Source organism: Oncorhynchus nerka, linkage group LG23, assembly GCF_034236695.1.
Source record: "Oncorhynchus nerka isolate Pitt River linkage group LG23, Oner_Uvic_2.0, whole genome shotgun sequence".
In the NCBI taxonomy this organism is placed as follows: Eukaryota; Metazoa; Chordata; class Actinopteri; order Salmoniformes; family Salmonidae; genus Oncorhynchus; species Oncorhynchus nerka.
In genome coordinates, this window is record NC_088418.1 from 50,081,261 (window position 1) to 50,106,029 (window position 24,769).

General features: G+C 42.5%; 2 protein-coding genes across 3 annotated transcripts in view; both read left to right on the plus strand.

Annotated features, from left to right (window-relative positions):
- Positions 1-5,365: 5,365 nt before the first annotated feature.
- Positions 5,366-21,308, plus strand: LOC135559547 (uncharacterized). 2 transcript variants are annotated; one of them, XR_010460731.1, is made up of 4 exons: positions 5,366-10,481; positions 10,665-10,730; positions 16,382-16,453; positions 19,372-21,308. XR_010460731.1 is itself a non-coding variant. In XM_065008197.1 (3 exons), the coding sequence occupies exons 1-2, from the start codon at positions 5,513-5,515 to the stop codon at positions 10,721-10,723; spliced, it is 5,028 nt and encodes a 1,675-aa protein (XP_064864269.1). In that variant the 5' UTR covers positions 5,366-5,512; the 3' UTR covers positions 10,724-10,730; positions 16,382-21,308. The 2 variants fall into 2 exon arrangements, 1 of the variants encoding a protein (XP_064864269.1); XM_065008197.1 differs by having other exon boundaries at positions 16,382-21,308.
- A 2,223-nt stretch (positions 21,309-23,531) lies between these two features.
- The window catches only part of LOC115106999 (DENN domain-containing protein 5B-like), a 77,989-nt gene continuing 76,751 nt past the window's right edge, over positions 23,532-24,769 (plus strand). The window contains 1 exon segment of the mRNA XM_029630288.2: positions 23,532-23,926. Within this exon segment, the coding sequence (XP_029486148.2) occupies positions 23,818-23,926 (109 nt within the window). The 5' untranslated portion in view covers positions 23,532-23,817.

Consider the following 24,769-nt stretch of genomic DNA (forward strand, 5'->3'; position numbering starts at 1 on the left):
TTGACTACACAAGTTTACAAACAATTACAATGGCAAAGTCACAATAATCACAAGAATGGCTTCAGATCAAAGTCTACGTTGAGACCGAAGTGCGCAAGGGTCTTTAAATTAAAGATCCAGGCAGCCTCTCGTTTTAACAATAAATGATCAAGGTCACCCCCTCTCCTAGGGATGGTGACATGTTCGATGTCAATATAACGCAGAGACGAAATCGAGTGGCTTGCCTCCAAGAAGTGGGCCGCAACTGGATAAGTAGTTTTTACACCTAATGGTGCTACGATGCTCTGAGATACGTACATTTAATTCGCGCTTTGTTTTACCTACATACTTTTTTTACCACAAGGACAAGTTATAAGATAAATAACTGCCTTAGTGGAGCACGTAATAACACCTTTTTTGGGGATCGATTTCCCTGTTTGTGGGTGTTTGAAGGATCTACATTTATAAGTGCCATTGCATTGAGCACAGCCATTACATTTGTAATTTCCATCCAGTAGGGGCGCAAATAGACCTTGTTCAGGAATATCTTGGGGTGGTTCGTCACTTTCTAACACATCATAAAGCGGCAATCAGCAGAGGAAACAATAACGAAGTGATGAACACATTTATGAAGATTTTACACTATTGTGGAGAGATGTACTGTTTGGATTCTTTACATACAATATAAATAAGCGCAATCATTTTTACGTAATTAATTTCATTATACTTTTGGCCAAATTTCATATACAGAAATGTAAATTTACAAACAGAAAACCACATTTTCGTACCCTACAAAAAGAAATTGAACTGTATTTTAAGACGGTTAAATGCTCTACTAACAAAAAAGCTGTTAGAATTGTAAGTATATGCATGTCCCTTAAGGTCTTTGTGTAATTGTAATGTGATATTGTACCCCCTAGCTCGATTGTCCATTGTTTGTAATCTATGTATGCTTGTGTTCCCTCATGTGCTTTATATATTGATTTGATATTAATTAAAAAATATATTTAAAAAATAATCATTAAAAAAAAACAATAACGAAGTGAATCCCTGCCACTGTTTCTATAAAAAGCTGAGGGATGGGGTTGGAAAAATGTAGCTACTCTAAAATTCATATACATCGCTGTGGATGCAAAGACTGACCATCCATGATATCAAAAATTATAGCTTTAACCACGTTGAGGCTATATAGTCAGTGGCGATTTTAGCATGTAAATGTTGGTGGGGCAAACAAGTAGAATTTTTTTAATGCACGACAGCAAAGACACAGCACTTAGCAATACATTAATTGCACTATAACAGTGACAAACGGTGCCCAGGAACTGTTAGGGCCTACATTAACCTGTCCCAACAGCAGAGCTTTCTTTTCAGCAACATGGGTTGAATCCTTACAACTGCTACACAAGTGTATTCAGCTTAATTTACTAACTGATATGGCTGACTTGCTTAAACAACTGTGGTTTTTTGGTTACTACTGACAATTGAGATGTACAAACTATGGAACAATGAGAAGATAAGAGGCCATCCATACATTTTATTAAGAAATTGATGAGCGAGCTAAGACAGTCAACATAAATATTTGTTCAGCACTTTTGAAATGTACATCAATTCAAATCATGGGCTGTTCTTACAGTATTCTTCCTGTACACCAAGTCAGAACCATAGGAAAAATAAAGGGGGCATATAAGCAGACAATAAAAGCTCTTACAATATTCGATGAAGACATTTCACCACCAAGTCATAACAGTGGGCTTAGTTACGAGGGGTAAAGGGATCAAATTATTAGGGTGAGGCACATGGGTAACTAACAGCTTACTACACAACATACACTTAGTATTACTTTCTTAGCCCGTAGTATAAATATCTCCAGGGGCACAACTTTGGTTTTTAGAAGTGAGGGGGACATTATTATTATTATTATTAGTGATGCACCAATATTGTCAGAGACTCCAGTCACCCAAGTTCTAGACTGTTTTCTCTGCTACCGCACAACAAGTGGTACCGGAGCGCCAAGTTGGGGACCAAAATGACCTTCAACCGCTTCTACCCCCAAGCCATTAGACTGCTGAACAATTAATAAAAATTGCTACTGGACTATTTACATTGTACACTTCTGCTACTCGCTGTTTGTTTGTTACCTATGCATAGTCACTTCGCCCCCACCTACATGTACAGATTACCTCAACTAGCCTGTATCCCTGCACACTGACTCGGACGCAGCAGTCTAAGGCACTGCATCTCAGTGCAAGAGGCATCACTACAGTCCCTGGTTCGAATCCAGGCTGTACCACAACCAGCCGTGATAGGGGGTCCCATATGGCGTGCGCAATATTGGCCCAGCGTCGTCCGGGTGTGGTCGGTGTAGGCCATCATTGTAAATAAGAATTTGTTCTTAACTGACTTGCTTAGTTTAATATAGGTTACATAAAATGTATTACATACATACAACCTTAAAAGTTTCTGAACAAACAGAGTAAAAACTCAAACGGACGACTAGAAAAAGTGCAAACCAAGTTTAATCACCCACTAGGTCAAATAGCTGCAAAAGACGAGCACAAATATTTATATCCTCCTACTAGGGGGAGTCAACCCCCTGCACACCTAGACAGCCAATAAATCTCTGTTGCTAGTCAGGAACTGTTACTGTAATTTAATTATACCAATATGTATTCATTAATTGAATTCCCTTAATCTATTTTATGAGAATTTGTAAGATTCTTGTTTGCATAAAATAGACAGAGAACAGTCTTTTCAATAATAGGTAACAGAATTTATTGTCGGAGCGCGCTGCCACTTTACATTTACATTTAAGTCATTTAGCAGACACTCTTATCCAGACGCTCTTTACCACGAGCAACAGTTTATATGCAATAACATGACGTCATTTCATTGCTTAACAGAATCCCCTCCTCTCGACCGGGACAAAGGGAACTTTAAAAGTTCATTCTGACCACCCTAGAACATACACAGAACACACAACACAACTGAATTAACTTTTGACCCCTCAACATTATCGATCACCACTTAGCTGACAGTTCTAATTAACAGAAAACCTAATGCACTCACTGTCTTATCTAAAACACCCCAGAGCTCAGTTTCGTCGGTTCAACCATAGGTTAACTACCTTATCTGTTTACTTAATCCACAACCCATTTCTTTTTTCCTAGTTGGAATGGTGTTCATTAACTTTAATTACTCCTTGTCCGTGTCACACAATCCCTTCTTATCCCTTCTTGTTAATCATATATAATAAAACAGAGTATAAGTTTACTTAGTTACAGTTCCATTTAAAATGATTTGTTCAGTCATTTAATCATAATTTTCCTAACAGGAACTTGACTGGTTCTTCTCACTGGTGTAGTCATGGCCCTGCCGGATGCTATAACCTGTGTTGGCGTGGAAGGATATGTGTGTGGGATAGGACTGTTTTTTTTTCTCTCACTTCATCAGTTTACTTGACCTTGGGCTGAATTCCTCGCTCCTCCCTGTCCTACCATTATCAGTGACTAAAACCAGATTATTTTGCTTTGCCTCTCTCCTTAGGAGCCTTGATATTCAACCATAACATTTTTGACAGAATGTAAACTTTCTGTACTCCACTTGTCTCACTCATTAACTTTCCATATGCCACATTCTTATTACCCCCTTCATTGACCCCAACCTTCCTTAGACATGTAATCAATAAGATATGGTAACCTTAATAAGTCTATTTTAAGCTAGAATCCAACAATACACACTACATACTACACATATACATATTTATTTAGATACTGGGGCAGCAGGTAGCCAAGAGTGTTGGGCCATTAAACGAAAGGTCGCTGGTTTGAATCCCCGAGCCGACTAGGTGAAAAATGTGTCTATGCCCTTGAGCAAGGCAGTTAACCCTAATCGCTCCTGTAAGTCTCTCTGGATAAAAGCCTCTGCTAAATGACAACAAAACAGATATTCTTGCCATAACTCACTCTAATATATAATTCTGATTATATCTTGTGTAAATTCATCCGGTGTATATACATATAGATTGCATTTAGACTGCTGTTACAGCCCTATTTGGATTGTGAATTTGATTCATTACGACATTTTATTATAAAACATTACTTTGTACTTGTTTGACATTTTACTGCATTCTTAGGAGCTAGTAACATAAGCATTTCAGCTAACTTTTTTAGAAAGCTACATTTTTAATGGGCATGGTCTAATAGATTCAACAAACAAAACACATATCTCATATCTTCTTTTTATGAACCAGAAAATCAATAGTTGTATCTGGTTGCTTATTAAAGTTAGCTGGCTTAATTGATTGTGATCGTAGTATACCACTCTGGTCCAAACCTAGAGGGGCCAATAGCTTGAAACCTGGTGTGACTAGGGAAGTTGTCTACATAGCTAAGAATGAATAGGCTCCATTGTTATGTTAACCGATTAACCAGTGTGATTCATTCACTTCTCCGCATCACTTCAAGGCTGGAGAAAGTTGTTGTGTGGTCAATTGTTATAATAATGATTAGCCTGAGACAAGTTACCTTGGTTTAACCCTGAGAAAGGGCCTTGGATATCAACAATGCCGATATTATATACCAAATAGATGTGGAGGGATCAACACCCTCTCTGATTCCTCTGGAGGGCGAACCTGATCTGAGGTGGAACTCTACTTCTGCCCAGACTGCTATGAGTGGGGCAAAGGCTCCTCCTATATGAGCGTGTACTATATTGATGGTGTCACTTGATTGTGATCTGCACTCTAACTAACTTTCAGCCCATAATGTCAACTGGCAGTCATATATCATAAACATGTTGCAGTGTATTTTAGAAAAATCAATAACTTGGTTGATGGATAACCATTGCATAGTTTTCACAATAGTTTCTCTTTTTTCTCTCTCCAGAATTGACCTATCACAATTGAACTTTTGAGTATGGTGCCCCATATGCTTGTAATACCGCCCAACTCAATGTGCTGGGACGGATAGAACTGACACAACATGGATAACGCCTGTGAAAATGCCAAAGCAAGAGAATGGAATAATGGTGATGGATACAGCCGCCATAATATGGCTCAGTGGCAAAGTGCTCCCCCTGCTGGTGAAAGACAGTACCTCACCCAACAGGAAAGGGAATGCCAGTGGCTGAACCATGAGAAAGAAGCTGCCATATGGGCCCACTACAACTCCCTTAGACAAAACTCTCCAATGGACTTCCGTGGACATGGGGCACAAGAGTCCCAGCCGCCGCATCTGTATCATCAGGACCATCACAGAAGGGCTCCGAGTCAGAACATAAGGGATTGGCCAATCCTCTATGGACCCCTGAGAGGCCAGGCATCCCCTAATGTAACCTTACATTTACATTTACATTTAAGTCATTTAGCAGACGCTCTTATCCAGAGCGACTTACAAAATTACATCGCAGTGGAGAGATAACAGAAACATGGGCTAAGCATGAACCCCACTTCCCCAGCTATGAGTTTTTGCCCCCGCTCATTGTCGAAAGAGGGCATGAGGATATAACCCATCACCATAAAACTGACCGGGATTATATGGTTGGTCGGATAGTGAATCATAACAATCTCCATTACTTTGAAAGCAAATGGCAGATGTTAGATCCCACCCATTCCAATGGACATGCTATAGGACATTTTAATGAACATTCAAGGGGACATTCTAATTCCTATTCCAGGGTTCATTCTACTGAATGCTCAAAGGGAAGTTCTAGGGTTGGGTCTAGTGGACGTTCTAGGGGTGGGTCTAGTGCACGTCGTAGGGGTGGCTCTACTGCATGTTCTAGGGCTGACTCTAGTGGATGTTCTAGGGGTGGCTCTAGTGGACGTTCTAGGGGTGGCTCTAGTGAACGTTCTAGGGGTGGCTCTAGTGGACGTTCTAGGAGTGGCTCTAGTGGACGTTCTAGGGGTGGCTCTAGTGGACGTTCTAGGGGTGGCTCTAGTGGAAGTTCTAGCATCCATTCCATCAGGTCTCCCAGGCTGGACTTCCAGGCTAAGCATGTCAACCCTTTTCAAACTATGACCAACAGTTCTCCAGACATTCAGAATGCCAACATCACTCCAACTGTTCCTATGGTCAACAACAAACACAGTGAAACAACATCAGGACATACAACTGGTCCTGCGATATATTCTACATCACTTGTGCAGACCTTTACTACGACTGCACAGCAGTGTGTTTTTACGGATTTCCCTTCCACGGGAGGTACAGAATCTGGTGTTGTTGACCTAAAAGCAGCCCAGGTAACAAATGCAGACACCCATGGTATACTAGGACCTAGTGTTCCTTCCCAAGCCATAACACAACATACAGATCATCTTCCTGGCAATGCTGCTCTGGTTTCTCACACACAGACCTCTACCACCCCTGAACAGCAACATGCTTCCTCTCCTTCTCTCACTGACACCCCTCAGGAAAAACCTCATAAACATAAGATCTCACTCAAGGAAATACAGCACTGGCCCCAGAGTGTTTTAAGATCTAAAAATGGACCTGTAAATGGGAATAACTCAACACAAGACCCCTCTCAGTCCCAACAATCTAGCACAGAGAAGATGGATGTTTTACAAGCAGGCAAAACACAACTACATCTAAACACCAAAGACTACCAGGCGAGCCCCCCTGAGAGGTTTAGTAATGAGGACTCCACTATACGGCTGGAGATGAAGTCCACCCCCAGGTACATGACCCTGACGGCAGTCGCCACCGCTCAACCCCCCCCAGTGGCTATCGTCCCGCCAATGGGTCCACAGCAGTCCCCAGAGCCTATGGAGACAGAGAATGCAGGCAATGAGCTGCCATTTAAGATTTTACAGACCTGGTCCATCAATGAAAAACAGGCGGAAAACCTGTGGGAAAGAGCTAAAGATGATGCAAGTTCTCTCTCTGTCCTAAATGAGATGGTTCAAGTTGAGAGTCTTCTGGAGTGTGATAAACCTGTAGATGCATCTGCAACAAGTTCAATGGCATCTACAGGAGAGGACAATGATGAGGTCCTTCAGGTCATCACACAAATGGACAAGAGATCACCTTCACCATTTATCCACACCAACCCTCAGGCAACTGATATTGTATGCATCGGTGGTGCCCAGATAATCATGGAAGGTAGCTCTAATGTTGCAGATGAGAGCACTCTTGATTTGTCCACAATTGCTGAAGTTCAGTTCAAGTTATGTGCGCTGCAGAGACTGGTTACTTATCTGGAGAGTGCGACAACAGTCACAGAGGCAAAGGATGGTTGTCTCGGGGCCATATTGGAGTTGTATTGGGGAGGGGATACCTCTAACCTGTTAGAAGCTTTAAAAGATCAAATGGATGAGAAAATCATGCAGGATGTGTCTGCCTGGGCCGCAGAGGATGAGAAGGCCGTGGTTTTCTTTGCAGTCAGTGGTATATCACTAGGGGAAGTGCTTGAGAAGATTCCCATTCCAGTACATGTTGACACCTCTTCCCAAGTGGGTTATAGGTCATCATGGTTAAATGTCAACGAGAAGCTGAATGACATTGACAAAGATTCTGGAAGAGCTTGGTCTCTGTGGTTCATACCAGACCTCACAACAAACACAGACCTTACGATGGATGCAGAGCCCCCAACAAACACAGACCTCACGATGGACGTAGACCCTCCAACAAACACAGACCTCCCAACAAACGCAGACTTAGAGGCAGAACCCCGTTCCCCAATGATTTTGACCGTCCTCACACCAGAGGATGCTGTGAAACTGCTTGCTGAAACAGAGGCACCAGACACAGACCTCAAAACGGTCGTAGACCTCACAACAGACTCGGACACAGAACCCCTTTCCCCAATGAATTTGACCATCTTGACATCTGAGGATGCCACGAGACTGTTTTGCCAGATCGAGAATGGCTCTGACCTCCAATTCGTGTCCCCTGAATCCTGCTCTAAAGACAAAGATAAGACACAGACAAAGCAACTAGAGAATATAGAAAGTGGCAGCTTAGATAAGTCCTGCTACTGTCCTTGTGGTATTGAAACTGACAATGGGTTTGAAATGGGCCTATGCTCCAGTTGTCAGAGAGAGAAAGGATTGCAGCAAGATACAAGATGCATAACAATCGCTCACTGCTTTACCATGTCATGTACAAATGATCAGGAGACAGAGGTCCCCAAGGACTCTGGGGGGAAGGTGACTGTTGACAGTCAATGCAGGGACAAGAAGCAGATACATTCAACTGAAGAAGAGGGTGATGACAATAAATCCAGTGACAATAAGACACAGGGTGAAATGCAGCAATGGACAGGCGTCATACCGATCATTGACTTTTTTTTCTGGTCAGATACAAGTGAGGATTCCGATCAGGAGACAGAGGAGAGCTATAATGAGCAACATGCTCAGATTGAGGCTCATGCTTCTAATGTGAAAAGGACAGAGCCTGAAACTGATGCCAAAGCACTATGTGAGTCAGCCCAAGAACGTACGACCCAAAGCAAAGTCAGTCCTGGTTCTGAGGATAGATGGCAAGAGAAGGACCAAGACTGCAGGACGAGTACATTACCACTTCCCAAGGTTGAAAACCCCTCTACGTTAAGAGCTAACATCAAAGCAGACAACTGGTGTTCACCTGTAGAAAAGTATGACAAAGTTGCTGACTTTGTCACTCAATACAAAACCTGCAAGTCAAAGAAAAAAGTACATAAAAAAATGGAAAAGGAGAAGACCCTCCATCCAACGTCATCTGACAGGCAACGTTACAAGAAAAGCCATGGGAGAGCAGAGCGGGGAAGGACACCATCCCAAACCACTAAGTGCTCTGGGTTGAAGGCAACTATGAATGATCAATGCAGGGACACAAAGCCACATGCATCACACAAGAAGAGACATTCAAATGAGAGTGATGAAAATCGATGTAAAGACAAGAAGAGGGGATCATCAACTGTGAAAGAGCGTGAAGGCTGTCAATCCAGGGACAAGAAGCCACCAAAGAGGAGACATTCAACTGAGAAAGAGAGAGAGGACAATCAAAGTAGGGACAAGATGTCACAGAAGAGGAGAAATTCAACTGAAACTGACGGCAGGAACTCAGACTCCAAAGAGTTACAGTGCCAGTTGGTGGACATAGAGAGGGCCAGTGGAAACTCACTCCCGTGCCCTGGGGTGAAAACCCTCCATGTGCAGGGATCCTCAACCACCACCATTCCTCTCAAAATCTCCATAAACATCCCCAAAAAGCCTTCCATAAACGCCTCACCCTCAAAACATACTGAAGTCCCCAGAATGCCAAAGACTAAAGCCCAGAACAAAACTAACAGACACAATTCCCCTGCAAAGTCAATGTCTCCTGTTGTCAAAGAGCGGCAGAGGAACGACATCAAACACAAGCAAAAAATTCAATGCCAAAAAGTCAGATTGAAAAAGCTGTCCTTACCCAAACATCTTGTCAGGAAAGGTTCTCCACCAAGCCGGGAGAGCGAGGTAGATTCTCCACCAAGTCTGAAGAGAGAGAAAGGTTCCCCACCAAGGCAGAAGAGGGTGGCGGATAGAGGAGAGTCTGGGGGTTTAGGGATAATGGTCTCTAAGATTCCTGACTCGTCCAAGAAACTAAAACCTACGGCAGAGAGTGACTTGACATCCCAACAGAAATTGACACAGATTCCGAAGGTGTTGAAAAATAATGAGAAAGGAAGGTTGTCAGAAAGTGAGTGTGAGTACGACTCGCTGCCCCCCAAGCCAAAGCTGCCAAGGATTCCGAAGCTTCTGAGGACTCCAGAGGTTTCAAAGGATTGGTGTGAGAGAGAGAACAGAGAAGAGACATCTCCCAGTGCTTCACCTGAATCACAAACGCTGAACAAATCTGCAAGAGTGGCACACAAGCCCAAACCTTTTATCAAGCCTGCCAGGCCCAAAGGTTATAGCCCAGGTAGTCATGCTTGCCCTAATCCGGCCAGGTTATCACCGGAACATGACAACCGCCATTTTGGGGCAAAAGTCTCTGCGAGGCAGCAGGTGTTCTCAAATTGGGAGAGCAGCTTTGTCCCGACTCCAATCCCCCGGACTCGCAGGCGATCAGGGTGTCCTCCAGAGGAAGTGGAAGGTTCACAGGCCAGTCCCAGGTCCAGCTCGGAGACCAGGATCATCCGACCCATTCTAAAACGTGTCGATGCTCCGCCGAAACCCAAGCGGAACATCAGCTTTCCTTTGAATCCAAGGAACGTGCACTACTTCAAGCCCTGTGAATATGAAAATTACGTCATGTTCAACAGGTCTTACAAAGATCCGGAAGATGCAGAGCGCTCTGATGATGAAGAGGAAGATGCTTCTGTGAACTGCCAGAACAAGAAGAAACAGCCCCCCGTTATGGAAGCGAAGCAGCAAGATATAGGGGAGCTGAAGCCTGGACAAAGCGGTTTATGTGAAAAGCGCTTCAAAAGGAAGTGGGAAATGCAGGAGCCTGCTGTCATTTTGATGAAGGAGAGCATTGTTCAGGCAAAGCATTGGACGAAGTCTCTCCATCGTGATCCTCCAAAAGAATTCAGACACTCAGGTAAGGACACTAATCACAAGTCACTGGCAAAAGAAAATGGCATGTATTCCCTCAAAGTTTTTGTGTAATATGTATAGCTAGCATGGGACATGAGAAACGAACACACAGAATAACACACAACAGGTCAATATTTAGATACATTTTGGGGAATTTCCAGTCATTGACAATTTCTTCTGGTTACAGCAAAAATAACTGGAGTTGGTTACAAGTGGTCTGAGAAGCAGAAGAAGAGGCCAAATTAAATTGAAGGTAAGTCGCAGGCTATGCTAGCCTCATATCATAGGCTACTTTTACAATTGCACCAATGATTTCCCAGTATTTCAAACTGTTGTATATGTATTTTTACTTTTATAAAAATGTCAGATCTAGACAGTTCGATGTTGGGTTCTGATTGGAATCATCTAGATCAGTAGTTCCCAAACGTTTTATCTTCCCTTACCCTTCAAACATTCAACCTCCAGCTGCGTACCCCCTCTAGCACCAGGGTCAGTGCACTCACAAATGTTGTTTTTTGCCATCATTGTAAGCCTGCCACAAACTCAACATGCGTTACATTTATTAAACATACGAATGAGTGTGAGTTTGTCACAACCCGGCTCGTGGGAAGTGACAAAGAGCTCTTAAAGGACCAGGCCACAAATAATAATAATCAATCATTTTTCTCTTTATTTAGCCATCTTACATATAAAACCTTATTTGTTCATCCAAAATTGTGAATAACTCACCACAGGTTAATGAGAAGGGTGTGCTTGAAGGGATGCGCATAAATCTGCAATGTTGGGTTGCATTGGAGAGAGTCTCTGTCTTAAATCGTTTCCCACAGACCGTCTGTGCCTGTATTTAGTTTTCATGCTAGTGAGGACCGAGAATCCACAATCACATAGGTACGTGGTTGCAAAGGACATCAGTGTCTTAACAGCACGATTTGCTAAGGCAAGAAACTCTGAGCGCAGCCCTATCCAGAAATCGTCCCCACAGTGAGTGTACGTATATACCCCAACCAGAAGCCATGGATTACAGGCAATATTTGTACTGAGCTAAAGGGTGTAGAGCTGCCGCTTTCAAGAAGCGGGACTATAACCCGGAAGCTTATAAGAAATCCCGCTATGCCCTTTTACGAACCATCAAACAGGCAAAGCGTCAATACAGAACTAAGATCGAATCGTACTACACTGGCTCTGATGCTTGTCGGATGTGGCAGGGCTTGCAAACTATTACAGACTACAAAGGAAGGCACAGCCGAGAGCAGTCCAGTGACACAAGCCTACCAGATGAGCTAAATAACTTCTATGCTCGCTTCGAAGTAAGTAACACTGAAACATGCATGAGAGCATCAGCTGTTCCGGGCGACTGTGTGATCTCGCTCTCCACAGCTGATTTGAGTAAGATATTTAAACAGGTCAACATTCACAAGGCCGCAGGGCCAGACGATTTACCAGTGTGTGTACTCCGAGCATGCGCTGAGCAACTGGCAAGTGTCTTCACTGACATTTCAACCTCTTCCTGTCTGAGTCTGTCATGCCAACATGTTTCAAGCAGATCACCATAGTCCCTCTGCCCAAGACCACTAAGTTAACCTGCATAAATGACTACCGACCCGTAGCTCTCACGTCGATAGCCATGAAATGCTTTGAAAGGCTGATCATGGTTCACATCAAAACCATTATCCCAGAAACTCTATACCCACTCCAATTTACATACCGCACCAACAGATCCACAGATGATGCAATCTCTGTTGCACTCCACACTGCCCTTTCCCACCTGGACAAAAGGAACACCTATGTGAGAATGCTATTCATTGACTACAGCTCAGCGTTCACCACCATAGTGCCCTCAAAGCGCCCTGGGACTAAACAAATCGCTCTGCAACTAGATTCGGGACTTCCTGACGGCCGCCCCCAGGTGGTAAGGGTAGTTAACAACACATCTGCAAAGCTGATCCTCAACATGGGGGCCCCTCGGGTGCATGCTCAGTCCCCTAATGTACCCAGTGTTCACTCATGACTATACTGCCAGGCACGAATCCAACACTATCATTAAGTTTACTGATGACACAACAGTGGTAAGCCTGATCACTGACAACGATGAGACAGCCTATAGGGATGAGGTCAGAGAATGTGTGGTGCAAGGACAACAACCTCTCCCTCAATGTGATCAAGACAAAGGAGATGATTGTGGACTATAGGAAAAGGAGAACCGAGCACGCCCTCATTCTCATCGACGGGGATGTAGTGGAGCAGGTTGAGAGCATCAAGTTCCTTGGCGTTCACTTCACCAACAAACTAACATGGTCCAAGCACACCAAGACAGTCGTGACGAAGGAATGACAAAACCTATTCCTGTAGATTCCATTGAACCTATTTCCTTGGGAGACTGAAAAGATTTGGTATGGGTCCTCAGATCCTCAAAAGATTGTACAGCTGCACCATCGAGAGCATCCTGACGGGTTGCATCACTGCCTGGTATGGCAACTGCTCGACCTCCGACCGCAAGGCACTACAGAGGGTAGTGCGTACGGCCCAGTACATCACCTGTGCCAAACTTCCTGCCATCCAGGACCTCTATATCAGGCAGTGTGAGAGGAAGGCCCTAAAAATGGTCAAAGACTCCAGCCACCTAAATCATTGACTGTTCTCTCTGCTACCACATGGCAAGCGTTACCAGAGTGCCAAGTCTAGGTCCAAAAGGCTCCTAAATAGCTTCTACCCACAAGCCATAAGACTCCTGAACAGCTAATTAAATGGCTGAAAGACCTGTGTGTTGTTTTTGTTAATACAGACAGAAAATATAGTTGCGGAGAGTCCCTGTAATCCTAGACTCGAATCATTCAGGTGAGAAAAAACATCAACCAGATAGGCCAGTCGTGTGAGAAACTCGTCATCATGCAAGCGGTCAGACAAGTGAAAATGGTCAGTAAAGAAAACTTTAAGCTCGTCTCTCAATTTAAAAAAATGTGTCAATACTTTGCCCCTTGATAACCAGCGCACTTCTGTATGTTGTAAAAGCGTTACATGGTCGCTGACCATATCATTGCATAATGCAGAAAATACACGAGAGTTCAGGAGCCTTGCTTTAACAGAAGTTAATCATTTAAACTGTAGTGTCCAAAATGTATTTTGGAATTTTGTTGCATTACAACCTGTAATTTAAATGTATTTTTGTTTGTTTTTCATGTAATGGACAAACACAAAATAGTCAAAATTGATGAAATGAAAATAATAACATAAGCATATGTATTCACCCCCTTTGCTATGAATCCCCTAAATAAGATCTGGTGCAACCAATTACCTTCAGAAGTCACATAATTAGATGGTCTTAGGTGGACTTTATTTAACTGTCACATGATCTGTCACATGATCTCAGTGTATATATACACCTGTTCTGAAAGGTCCCAGATAATGCAACACCACAAAGCAAGTGGCACAATGAAGACCAAGGAACTCTCCAAACAGGTCAGGGACAAAGTTGTGGAGAACAGATCAGGGTTGGGTTATAAAAAAAAGATAAACATTTGGAACAATGGAGCACCATTTTAAATCCATTATTAAAAAATGGAAAGAATATGGCACCACAACAAACCTGCCAAGAGAGGGCCGCCCACCAAAACTCACAGACCAGGCAAAGAGGGCATTAATCAGAGAGGCAACAAAGGGACCAAAGATAACCCTGAAGGAGCTGCAAAGCTCCACAGCGGAGATTGGATTATCTGTCCATAGGACCACTTTTTAAGCCGTACACTCCAAAGAGCTGGCCTTTACGGAGAGTGGCCAGAAAAAAAGCCATTGCTTAAAGAAAGAAATAAGCAAACACATTTGGTGTTCGCCAAAAGGCATGCGGGAGACTCTCCAAACATATGGAAGAAGGTACTCTGGTCAGATGAGAGTAAAATTGAGCTATTTGACCAAGGAAAACGCTATGTCTGGCGCAAACCCAACACCTCTCATCATCCCGAGAACACCATCCACACAGTGAAGCATGGTGGTGGCAGCATCATGCTGTGGGGATGATTTTCATCGGCAGGGACTGGGAAACTGGTCAGAATTGAAGGAATGATGGATGGTGCTAAATACAGGGAAATTCTTGAGGGAAACCTGTTTCAGTCTTCCAGAGATTTGAGACTGGAACGGAGGTTCACCTTCCAGCAGGACAATGACCCTAAGCATACTGCTAAAGCACCACTTGGGTGGTTTAAGGGAAAACATTTAAATGTCTTTGAATGGCCTCGTGAATTTGTGGTATAACTTAAAGATTGCTTTACACCAGCGGAACCCATCCAACTTGAAGGAGCTGAAGCAGTTTTGCCTTGAAGAATGGGCAAAAATCCCAGTGGCTAAATGTGCCACTGCCAAGCTTATAGAGACATGCCCCAAAAGACTTGCAGCTGTAATTGCTGCAAAAGGTGGCACTACAAAGTATTGACTTTGAGGGGTGAATAGTTATGCATGCTCAAGTTCAGTTTTTTTGTCTTATTACTTGTTTGTTTCACAATAAAAAGATATTCTGCATTTTCAAAGTGGTAGGCATGTTGTGTAAATTAAATGATACAAACCCCCCAAAAATCTATTTTAATTCCAGGTTGTAAGGCTACAAAATAGGAAAAATGCCAAGGGGGGGAATACTTTCGCAAGCAACTGTACCTGGCAGCTTCATTAAATACTCGCAAAACACCACTCTCAATGTCAACAGTGAAGAGGCGACTCCGGGATGCTGGCCTTCTAGGCAGAGTTGCAAAGAAAACGCCATATCTCAGAATGGCCAATAAAAATAAAAGATTAAGATGGGCAAAAGAACACAGACACTGGACAGATGAATTCTGACTAGAAGACCAGCATCCCAGAGTTGCCTGTTCACTGTTGATGTTGAGACTGGTATTTTGTGGGTACTATTTAATGAAGCTGCCAGTGAGGCATCTGTTTCTCAAACTAGACACTCTAATGTACTTGTCCTCTTGCTCAGTTGTGCACCAGGGCCTCTCACTCCTCTTTATATTCTGGTTAGAGCCATTTTGAGCTGTTCTGTGAAGGGAGTAGCACACAGCGGCGTACGAGATCTTCAGTTTCTTGGCAATTTCGTTGCATGGTATAACCTTCATTTCTCAGAACAATAATAGACTGACGAATTTCGAACCCACAAATGCTGATGCTCCAGATACTCAACTAGTCTAAAGACGGACCGTTTTATTGCTTCTTTAATCAGAACAACAGTTTTCAGCTGTGCTAACATAATTGCAAAAGGGTTTTCTAATGATCAATTAGCCTTTTTAAAATGACAATCTTGGATTAGCTAACACAATGTGCCTTTGGAACACAGGAGTGATGGTTGCTGATAATGGGCCTCTACGCCTATGTAGATATTCCATAAGAATAATCAGCTACAATAGTCATTTACAACATTAACAATGTCTATACTGTATTTCTTATCAATTTGATGTTATTTTAAAGGAGAAAGAAAGTGTGCTTTTCTTTCAAAAACAAGGACATTTCTAAGTGACCCCAAACGTTTGAACGGGTGTGTGTGTGTGTATGTGTGTGTGTGTGTGTTCACATGTTTTTGAGTATCTTGAATGGGATATGCAAAATGGGTTTTACATTGACCTCTGACTCCTAAAAGTGTTGACCTTCAGGTCCAAAAATACACTTTCTGACCACTTGCATGTATGGAAAGTTTTGTTCAAATCAAGAAGGGTGCAGTCAAAAAGTGATTGCAATCAAATGGAACGACCCATAAAGTAAAGAGAAAGCTCGGGGGAAAAAGTTGATGTACTTGTTCAGAGTGATCTTGTGTACATTCAAAAGACCTTTGAACTGAAAAGTCACCTTACTGGTCCTTCATCTGCACTTGGAAAGCCAGTAGCTGGGGGTCGGCTATTTCTCACCTGCTTGCTTATGCTTGCCTCTTAGGTTCCTCTCGGAATTCAAGTCCCCTTCACGGTCACCATCCAGCTTCCTCTCAGAATGCAAGTCCCCTTCACGGTAACCATCCTACTGACTCTCTGCATGCAAGTCCCCGTCACGGTCATCATTCAGGTTCTTCTCAGATTGTAAGCCCCCCTCGTGGTCACCATTCATCCTCCAGCCAAGGGAAAAGAATTGAGGCAACGGCTAGGCACCATGGCTTTCCGGTGGACGAATGGAACGAGTGGTGGTCAGAAGACAGACGTGATTCGTAAGCCAATCAGCCGGCCATGACAGGATATACCAGACAGTACAATAGTTGATGCAACCTGCAAAGACAATGCCATCGTGCCTATGCTGTTTAAAAAAACTTGAAACACTACAGACAGTAACTAAATTTAGGCTACATTATGCAGTTTACTTTTCTACATGTTTTTAAATTAATAAATGTCTTATTTCTCTCCCTATAATAAGGTCGGTTATCTGCGGTTGAAACAGTCAGAAGTGTGTATTATATACTATGTACATTGTTACTCTTGACACCTAACATGCTGACCAAACCGCCCGCTTGCGTGGGTACGCCATCGCGTGCAAGTTGATTTTGTTCACCCACACCAGAAGCGATCAGGACACGCAGGTTGAAATATCAAAACAAACTCTGATTAGATTAATTTGTGGACAGGTCAAAAAGCATTAAACATTTATGGCAATGTAGATAGCTAGCTTGCTGTTGCTAGCTAATTTGTCCTGGTTCAGTGGGGCAAAAAAGTATTTAGTCAGCCACCAATTGTGCAAGTTTTCCCACTCAAAAATATGAGAGAGGCCTGTAATGTTCATCATAGGTACACTTCAACTATGACAGACAAAATGAGAAAAAAAATCCAGGAAATCACATTGAATTTATTTGCAAATTATGGTGGAAAATAAGTCACCTAAAAACAAGCAAGATTTCTGGCTCTCGCAGACCTGTAACTTCTTCTTTAAGAGGCTCTGTCCTCCACTCGTTACCTGTATTAATGGCACCTGTTTGAACTTGTTATCAGTATAGAATACACCTGTCCACAACCTCAAACAGTCACACTCCAAACTCCACTATGGCCAAGAACAAAGTGCTGTCAAAGGACACCAGAAACAAAATTGTAGACCTGCACCAGGCTGGGAAGACTGAATCTGCAATAGGTAAGCAGCTTGGTTTGAAGAAATCAACTGTGGGAGCAATTATTAGAAAATGGAAGACATACAAGACCACTGATAATCTCCCTCGATCTGGGGCTCCACGCAAGATCTCACCCCGTGGGGTCAAAATTATCACAAAAACGGTGAGCAAAAATCCCAGAACCACACGGGGGGACCTAGTGAATGACCTGCAGAGAGCTGGGACCAAAGTAACAAATCCTACCATCAGTAACACACTACGCCGCCAGGGACTTAAATCCTGCAGTGCCAGACGTGTCCCCCTGCTTAAGCCAGTACATGTCCAGGCCCGTCTGAAGTTTGCTAGAGAGCATTTGGATGATCCAGAAGAAGATTGTGAGAAGGTCATATGGTCAGATGAAACCAAAATATAACTTTTTGGTAAAAACTCAACTCGTCGTGTTTGGAGGACAAAGAATGCTGAGTTGCATCCAAATAACACCATACCTACTGTGAAGCATGGGGGTGGAAACATCATGCTTTGGGGCTGTTTTTCTGCGAAGGGACCAGGACGACTGATCCGTGTAAAGGAAATAATGAATGGGGCCATGTACCGTGAGATTTTGAGTGAAAACCTCCTTCCATCAATACGGGCATTGAAGATGAAACGTGGCTGGGTCTTTCAGCATGACAATGATCCCAAACACACCGCCCGGGCAACGAAGGAGTGGCTTCGTAAGAAGCATTTCAAGGTCCTGGAGTGGCCTAGCCAGTCTCAAGATCTCAACCCCATAGAAAATCTTTTGAGGGAGTTGAAAGTCCGTGTTGCCCAGCAACAGCCCCAAAACATCACTGCTTTAGAGGAGATTTGCATGGAGGAATGGGCCAAAATACCAGCAACAGTGTGTGAAAACCATGTGAAGACTTACAGAAAACGTTTGACCTCTGTTATATGCCCTTTGTTGGCAATGACAAAGTATTGAGATAAACTTTTGTTATTGACCAAATACTTATTTTCCACCATAATTTGCAAATAAATTCATTAAAAGTCCTACAATGTGATTTTCTGGATTTTTTTTCTCATTTTGTCTGTCATAGTTGAAGTGTATGTTATGCAGGTGAGTGAGGACCCAAAAGCGGTTTAACAGAAACAGAGTCTTTTAATGTCCAAACACAGGGAAGACATAAATCCTCTTCAGATGTATCGGTTGACAAAATAGACAACCCGCAGAGAGGGCGACAAATAAATCATAAAGTCCTCTGATCTTTACAGGAGAGTCCCCTTCTAGCAGCAGAGGAGAATAGCAGGGTTAGCGGCAACAGACTGCTGGTCTCTCCGGGTAGGCGCGGGTTGTAGAGGACAGAGGTACCTGATCACACGTAGCATCTGATGAAGAGGCAGATTACGACAGGACGGGACAAGGGTGAAGCAAACGAGAATCTGACAAAGACAGAAGCAGAAACAGAGAGAGAAATAGAGACCTAATCAGAGGGAAAAAAGGGAACAGGTGGGAGAGAGTAAACGAGGTAGTTAGAGGAGATGAGGAACAGCTGGGGGAAGGAAAGGGAGAGAAGGTAACCTAATACGACCAGCAGGGGGAAACGAAGTGAAGAGAAAGAACAGGAACAAGACATAACATGACAATACATGACAGTGTACCTATGATGAAAATGACAGGCCTCTCTCATATTTTTAAGTGGGAGAACTTGCACAATTGGTGGCTGACTAAATACTTTTTTGCCCCACTGTATATAAACATTGGGTTGTTACTTTACCTGAAATGCACAAGGTCCTCTACTCTGACAATTAATCCACAGATAAAATGGTAAACCGAATTCGTTTCTCGTCATCTCTCCTTCAGGCTTCTTTTTCTTCTTTGGACTTTATATGGCGGTTGGCAACCAACATTACAGCATTACTACAACCGACCAGAGTGTGGATATAAGTTCATCTTTCAATACCCCAGGTGGGTATATGCTCCTAAAAACCAATGAGGAGATGGGAGAGGCCGGACTTGCAGCACGTTGAGTGTCACAAATAAAACCAATTCCTATTTTAGCTCCTGGCCGCGCAGGTGCTCGCTGACGCACAATGATTGATTAACATGTATGTTTACATTTATTTTGCAACGCTCGCGCATGCGACGAATGCGGTGTGGTCAGCATGTAAGGGTGATTGGCGTTTGGTTATCCGTATTCCTACAGTATTGTTTGCCTGCATTGTTAGGGCATCATCATAATGATGGTATTGGAAATTGTATTTTGTTTGTTTACAGTATTTTTTGACTCTACCTATTGCAGCCAGAACCAAAGCTAAAGGGGAGAAACCAGACGAGTTTCTGTTGTCCCATACACAAAACATGTCAATTGTAACAGGTGTTTTTTTAACACTGGTGATAAATGTATCATATATGTCTGACATCAAATGATATTTGAAAGCTGTTGTCATTTGTTTAATGTGGTTCCTTGCACTGGGTTTATAGTTATCTGTGGCTATAGATTATGTTTGTAGTTAAATTCAACTGATGCTGCTGATGTTTCGGGTTTTGAGGAATGTGTGTAGTTTACACGTCACTGGTTTCATACTACGTCTTAAAGTTGTCAATCCCATGTTTTGTTTTTAATATTTGTCCGTTCTGATGCTGTATTGTTTTATATATGCTCCTCTGATGTTTACTGTATTGTTATGGTACTGAACTAATATAAATATAGAAAATATGTTGTTGTTACCTATCCTCTCAGGCTACCCAGCATCCAATGAAGGTAATTGTAGTATTATTTACCTTCACCACCAGTCAAAGACCACTTTTGAGACACACACAGTTACACCACCAGAGGGAAGCAAAGTACAATGTTCCTTTCATTTCAGTCACTCACTTGTGCAAGGCTTCTTTCTCGGGTTCTCCTATGTGTTGAGACTTGAAAGACTCAGATAGGTGAATGGATCAGAACAGATAAAAGAGGGGAATCTTCAGTCATATTTTCTGTTTCTACACAACACTTATTGTATATTTATTGGAGAAAGCCAAACAGAAACTGCTGCCTACAAGGACAAGAGTGGTGGAGGCCTGTTGAGAATGTACACTACCGGTCAAAAGTTTTAGAAAACCAAATGATTCAAGAGTTTTTCTTTATTTTTTACTATTTTCTACATTGTAGAATAATAGTTAATACATCAAAACTATGAAATAACACATGGAATCAAGTGGTAACCAAAAAAGTGTTAAACAAATCAAAATATGTTTTGAAATAGTCACCCTTTGCCTTGATGACAGCTTTGTACACTCTTGGCATTCTCTCAACCAGCTTCATGATGTAGTCACCTGGAATGAATTTCAATTCAACACTTTTTTGGTTACGACACGATTCCATGTGTTATTTCATAGTTTTGATGTCTTCACTATTATTCCAGTGTACAAAATAGTAAAAATAAAGAAAAACCCTTGAATGAGTAGTTGTTATAAAACGTTTGACTGGTAGTGTATAGTTAAGCAATAAGGCATGGGATATGGTCCACGTTGTGTCGTACGTAAGAACAGCCCTTAGTCATGGTATATTGGCCATATACCACAAATCCCCGAGATACCTTATTGCTATTATAAATTGGTTACTGATGTAATTGGGCTCCCGAGTGGCTCAGTGGTCTAAGGTACTGCATCATAGCGCTAGAGGTGTCACTACAGACTCTAGTTTGATTCCAGGCTGTATCTCAACCGGCAGTGATTTGGAGTCCCATAGGGTGGTGCACAATTGCCGTCATTGTAAACTGACTTGCCTAGTTAAATAAAGGTTTTTTAAATTATGATTTGAAAAGTAAAAATAAATGTTTTGTCATACTGGTGATATATGATCTGATATATCACGGCTGTCAGCCAAACCACCCAGTTTATAATACAAGATGTATCTCTTCAGGAGTTGAAAATACCTAACCTTACATACAGTACCTAGCCTGTTATTTCCCTGATATTCCTATCCCATGTAACAGACACAATGGACTTCCTCAGGTTAATGACTGGTGAGGTGAGGAGAATGAACATGAGAGTTTTAGCACTGTGTTGGGAAGGGCCTTTTCCTCCACAGCCCAGCGCCTCTCATCTGACACCTGCTGAGATCAAAACACACACAGCTAATTTACAGCCATTCAGAGGACAGTGGGATATTATGACCCCTTGTGAGAACCTATCTTCCTGTCACATAGTCTGAGGAATAAGAGGGGAGAACAGGGAGGAGGATAGAGGAGAAAAGCTATTATTACATTGGCTAACTCCATAATTCTCTGTCATGGATTGTGTGAACACTGGCTGGATTTAACCCTCCGATCCCCCAGGCAAGGTCAGCCATGTACAGAATCATGTAGCCTGGCTCTTCCCAAACTGGGGTAGCAATGCCGTCCGGGGTATGCCTAAAAAAAATGTGAGTCACATTTTCAAACAATCCATTTCGACTTTTCAACAGGGCTATACATTTGGGTGATGTTTTTTTCTTGCCTGAGTAGCCTCGTTTCACTACCAAAAATAAAATTAAACCATCTAGTGTTCAGCGAAATAACCATTTTCAGCATTATGCAATGATATGCGCGGCGACCATTTAACGCTTTTACAACATACAGAATAAGTGCGCTGGTTATCAAGGGGGAAAGTATTGACACGGTTTTTTTTTATTGAGAGATGAGCTTAAAGTTGTCTTTACTGACCATACTTTTCACCTATCTGACCGCTTGCACGATGACGAGTTTCTCACACGAATGGTTTATCTGGGCGATGTTTTTTCTCGCCTGAATGATCTGAATCTAGGATTACAGGGACTCTCCGCAACTATATTCAATGTGCGGGACAAAATTGACGCTATGGTTAAATTGGAGTTCTTCTCTGTCTGCATTAACAAGGACAACACACAAGTATTTCCATCATTGTATGATTTTTTGCAAAGGAACTCAAGTTTACGGACAATGTCAAATGTGATATAGCGAAGCACCTGAGTGAGCTGGGTGCGCAATTACGCAGGCACATTCCCGGAACGGACGACACAAACAACTGGATTTGTTATCCCTTTGATGCCCTGCATCCACTCCACTTACCGATATCTGAACAAGAGAGCCTCATCGAAATTGCAACAAGCGGTTCTGTGAAAATGTAATTTAATCAGAAGCCACTGCTAAATTTCTGGATAGTGCTGCGCTCAGAATATGCTGCCTTGGCAAATGGTGCTGTTAAGACACTGATGCCCTTTGCAACCACGTACCAATGTGAAGGTGGATTCTCGGCCCTCACTGGCATGAAAACTAAATACAGGCACAGACTGTGTGTGGAAAATGATTTAAGATACACTCTCCAATACAACCCATCATTGTAGTTATGTGCATCCTTTCAAGCACACCGTTCTCATTAACCTGTGGTGAGTTATTCACAATTTTGGATGAACAAATAAGGTTTTATATGTAAGATGGCTAAATAAAGGACATTGATTGGACAATAATTGATTATTATTATTATTTGTGCCCTGGTCCTATAAGAGCTCTTTGTCACTTCCCATGAGCCGGGTTGTGACAAAAACTCACACTCATTCTTATGTTTAATGAATGTATTGTATAGTGTGTGTGTGGCAGGCTTACAATGATGCCAAAAACATTTGAGAGCGCGCTGACCCTGGTGCTAGAGGGGGTACGCAGCTGGAGATTGAATGTTTGAAGGGGTGCGGGACTATAAAAAGTTTGGGAACCACTGTTGTAGCCTATTAGGTAAAAAACTGGAGTTGAGGAAAACGATAACAGAAAGAAAATCAAGCTGACCTAATGTATGTTAGGCCCATCTCATGAGATAATGTCCATATAACGTTTTTTTAAATTAACAATCAATTCAGAGAAAAACATAGGCTTTAGCATGCAATATATTGATTAATATGTAGACCACATACAGTGCACATTTTGCACCTAATTGACCTAATATATGCATCAGATTTGATTTAAATGTCCCGCCCTGCGACGCCTGCCACGCGTCCGCCCTTGCGAGGCAGTAAAACAAGCGCACACGCACACAGACACAGACACAGACACAGCTAGCGTTTCCAACTCGGTTCGGTCAGTATTGTCAGTGCGACCGAGAGCTGACAACCAGCAAGTATTCCCTTCGATATTTCAGTCAATTTAAATATATCTTTGATGAACAGAAAACGAATTTAATCGCGCGTCGGAACTATCATTCTGCCATTTACAAAGTCTAAAGAATAGTTTCAAAACTAGTTTTATTCTCGCTATGTAGATGTCTCGGTTGGAGTACTAGAAACCGGAGCACGCTGATCTGTGATCCAAGATGAGTGGGACCAACGCGGCTTCTGGAGCGGCGCCTTGCCGTTTTGCTCACTACTTTGTGATATGCGGAATAGACACCGAAACTGGGCTGGAACCGGACGAATTAGCCGGTAAGATGACTTTATTTATATTTTTATGAACCTTTTCCCTATGAGGTAACTATGCAAAACAAAGATCGTTTTTAGAAAAAAAATCGATTTGATTTTAAACTAATACACTTGAATCTTAGTGACACTGTCAATGCATATCATTTATTTGGAACACATTTTACAGTCTGAAGGTAATACATTATGTGCTGTATTTAAAGACAACAACATAAGGACAATGGCTAGAGTTGCAGGCTGATATCACCTTGTTTACATTCGTGTAGTCTCTGGTAAACTGGGTTAAAGGTATTTGAAAGTATTGGGGACATTTCTTCACATGTTTGTCAGACCTGTCCAGGCTGTTTTTGTGGACTAAAGAGAGCACAAAAAAGCAATGGCTATAATGTCATTATTTCAATGATAAAACTCCAACACTTCTTATGATGATGGTGTTTCAGTGAAGCACAGTGAAGGATGCAAAAGTGGAGGCTTTTAGGATGTTTTTGTTTACAAAGGCTGCTACTGAGGATAAACATCGTTATTTTACTAATAAAATAGTTAAAACCCCATGTACCCTTCCTCAGTTACGAAGAACTGAGATTATATCTCTGCACATATTTTAGGTTCAATCAGCGTTGGACTCCGGTCCTCTCTCTGTTTGTGTTTGGCGAGGCTGTGTGTTTGTTCAGTGCGATAGCAAGCTCTAAGTACTCTGTGTTAACCATGCAGGTCCAGTATTGATTTCAGGGTCACCCCTCCCGTTTTGCATCAGTGACTGAACAAAGTGCACAGCCCGCTAAGAACAAAAGCAGAGGCCCTCCATCGATCGCCAGCCTCCACTTGGCTACGTTCAGGGGCCAACTGAGC

What these genes read in the sequence shown, in the direction of transcription:
- LOC135559547 (XM_065008197.1), top strand. Translation starts at nt 5,513, where the DNA reads ATGGTTGGTCGGATAGTGAATCATAACAATCTCCATTACTTTGAAAGC. An exon ending in AAAAGAATTCAGACACTCAG is followed by an intron (nt 10,482 to 10,664) that starts GTAAGGACACTA and finishes TTCTGGTTACAG; the next exon opens with CAAAAATAACTGGAGTTGGT.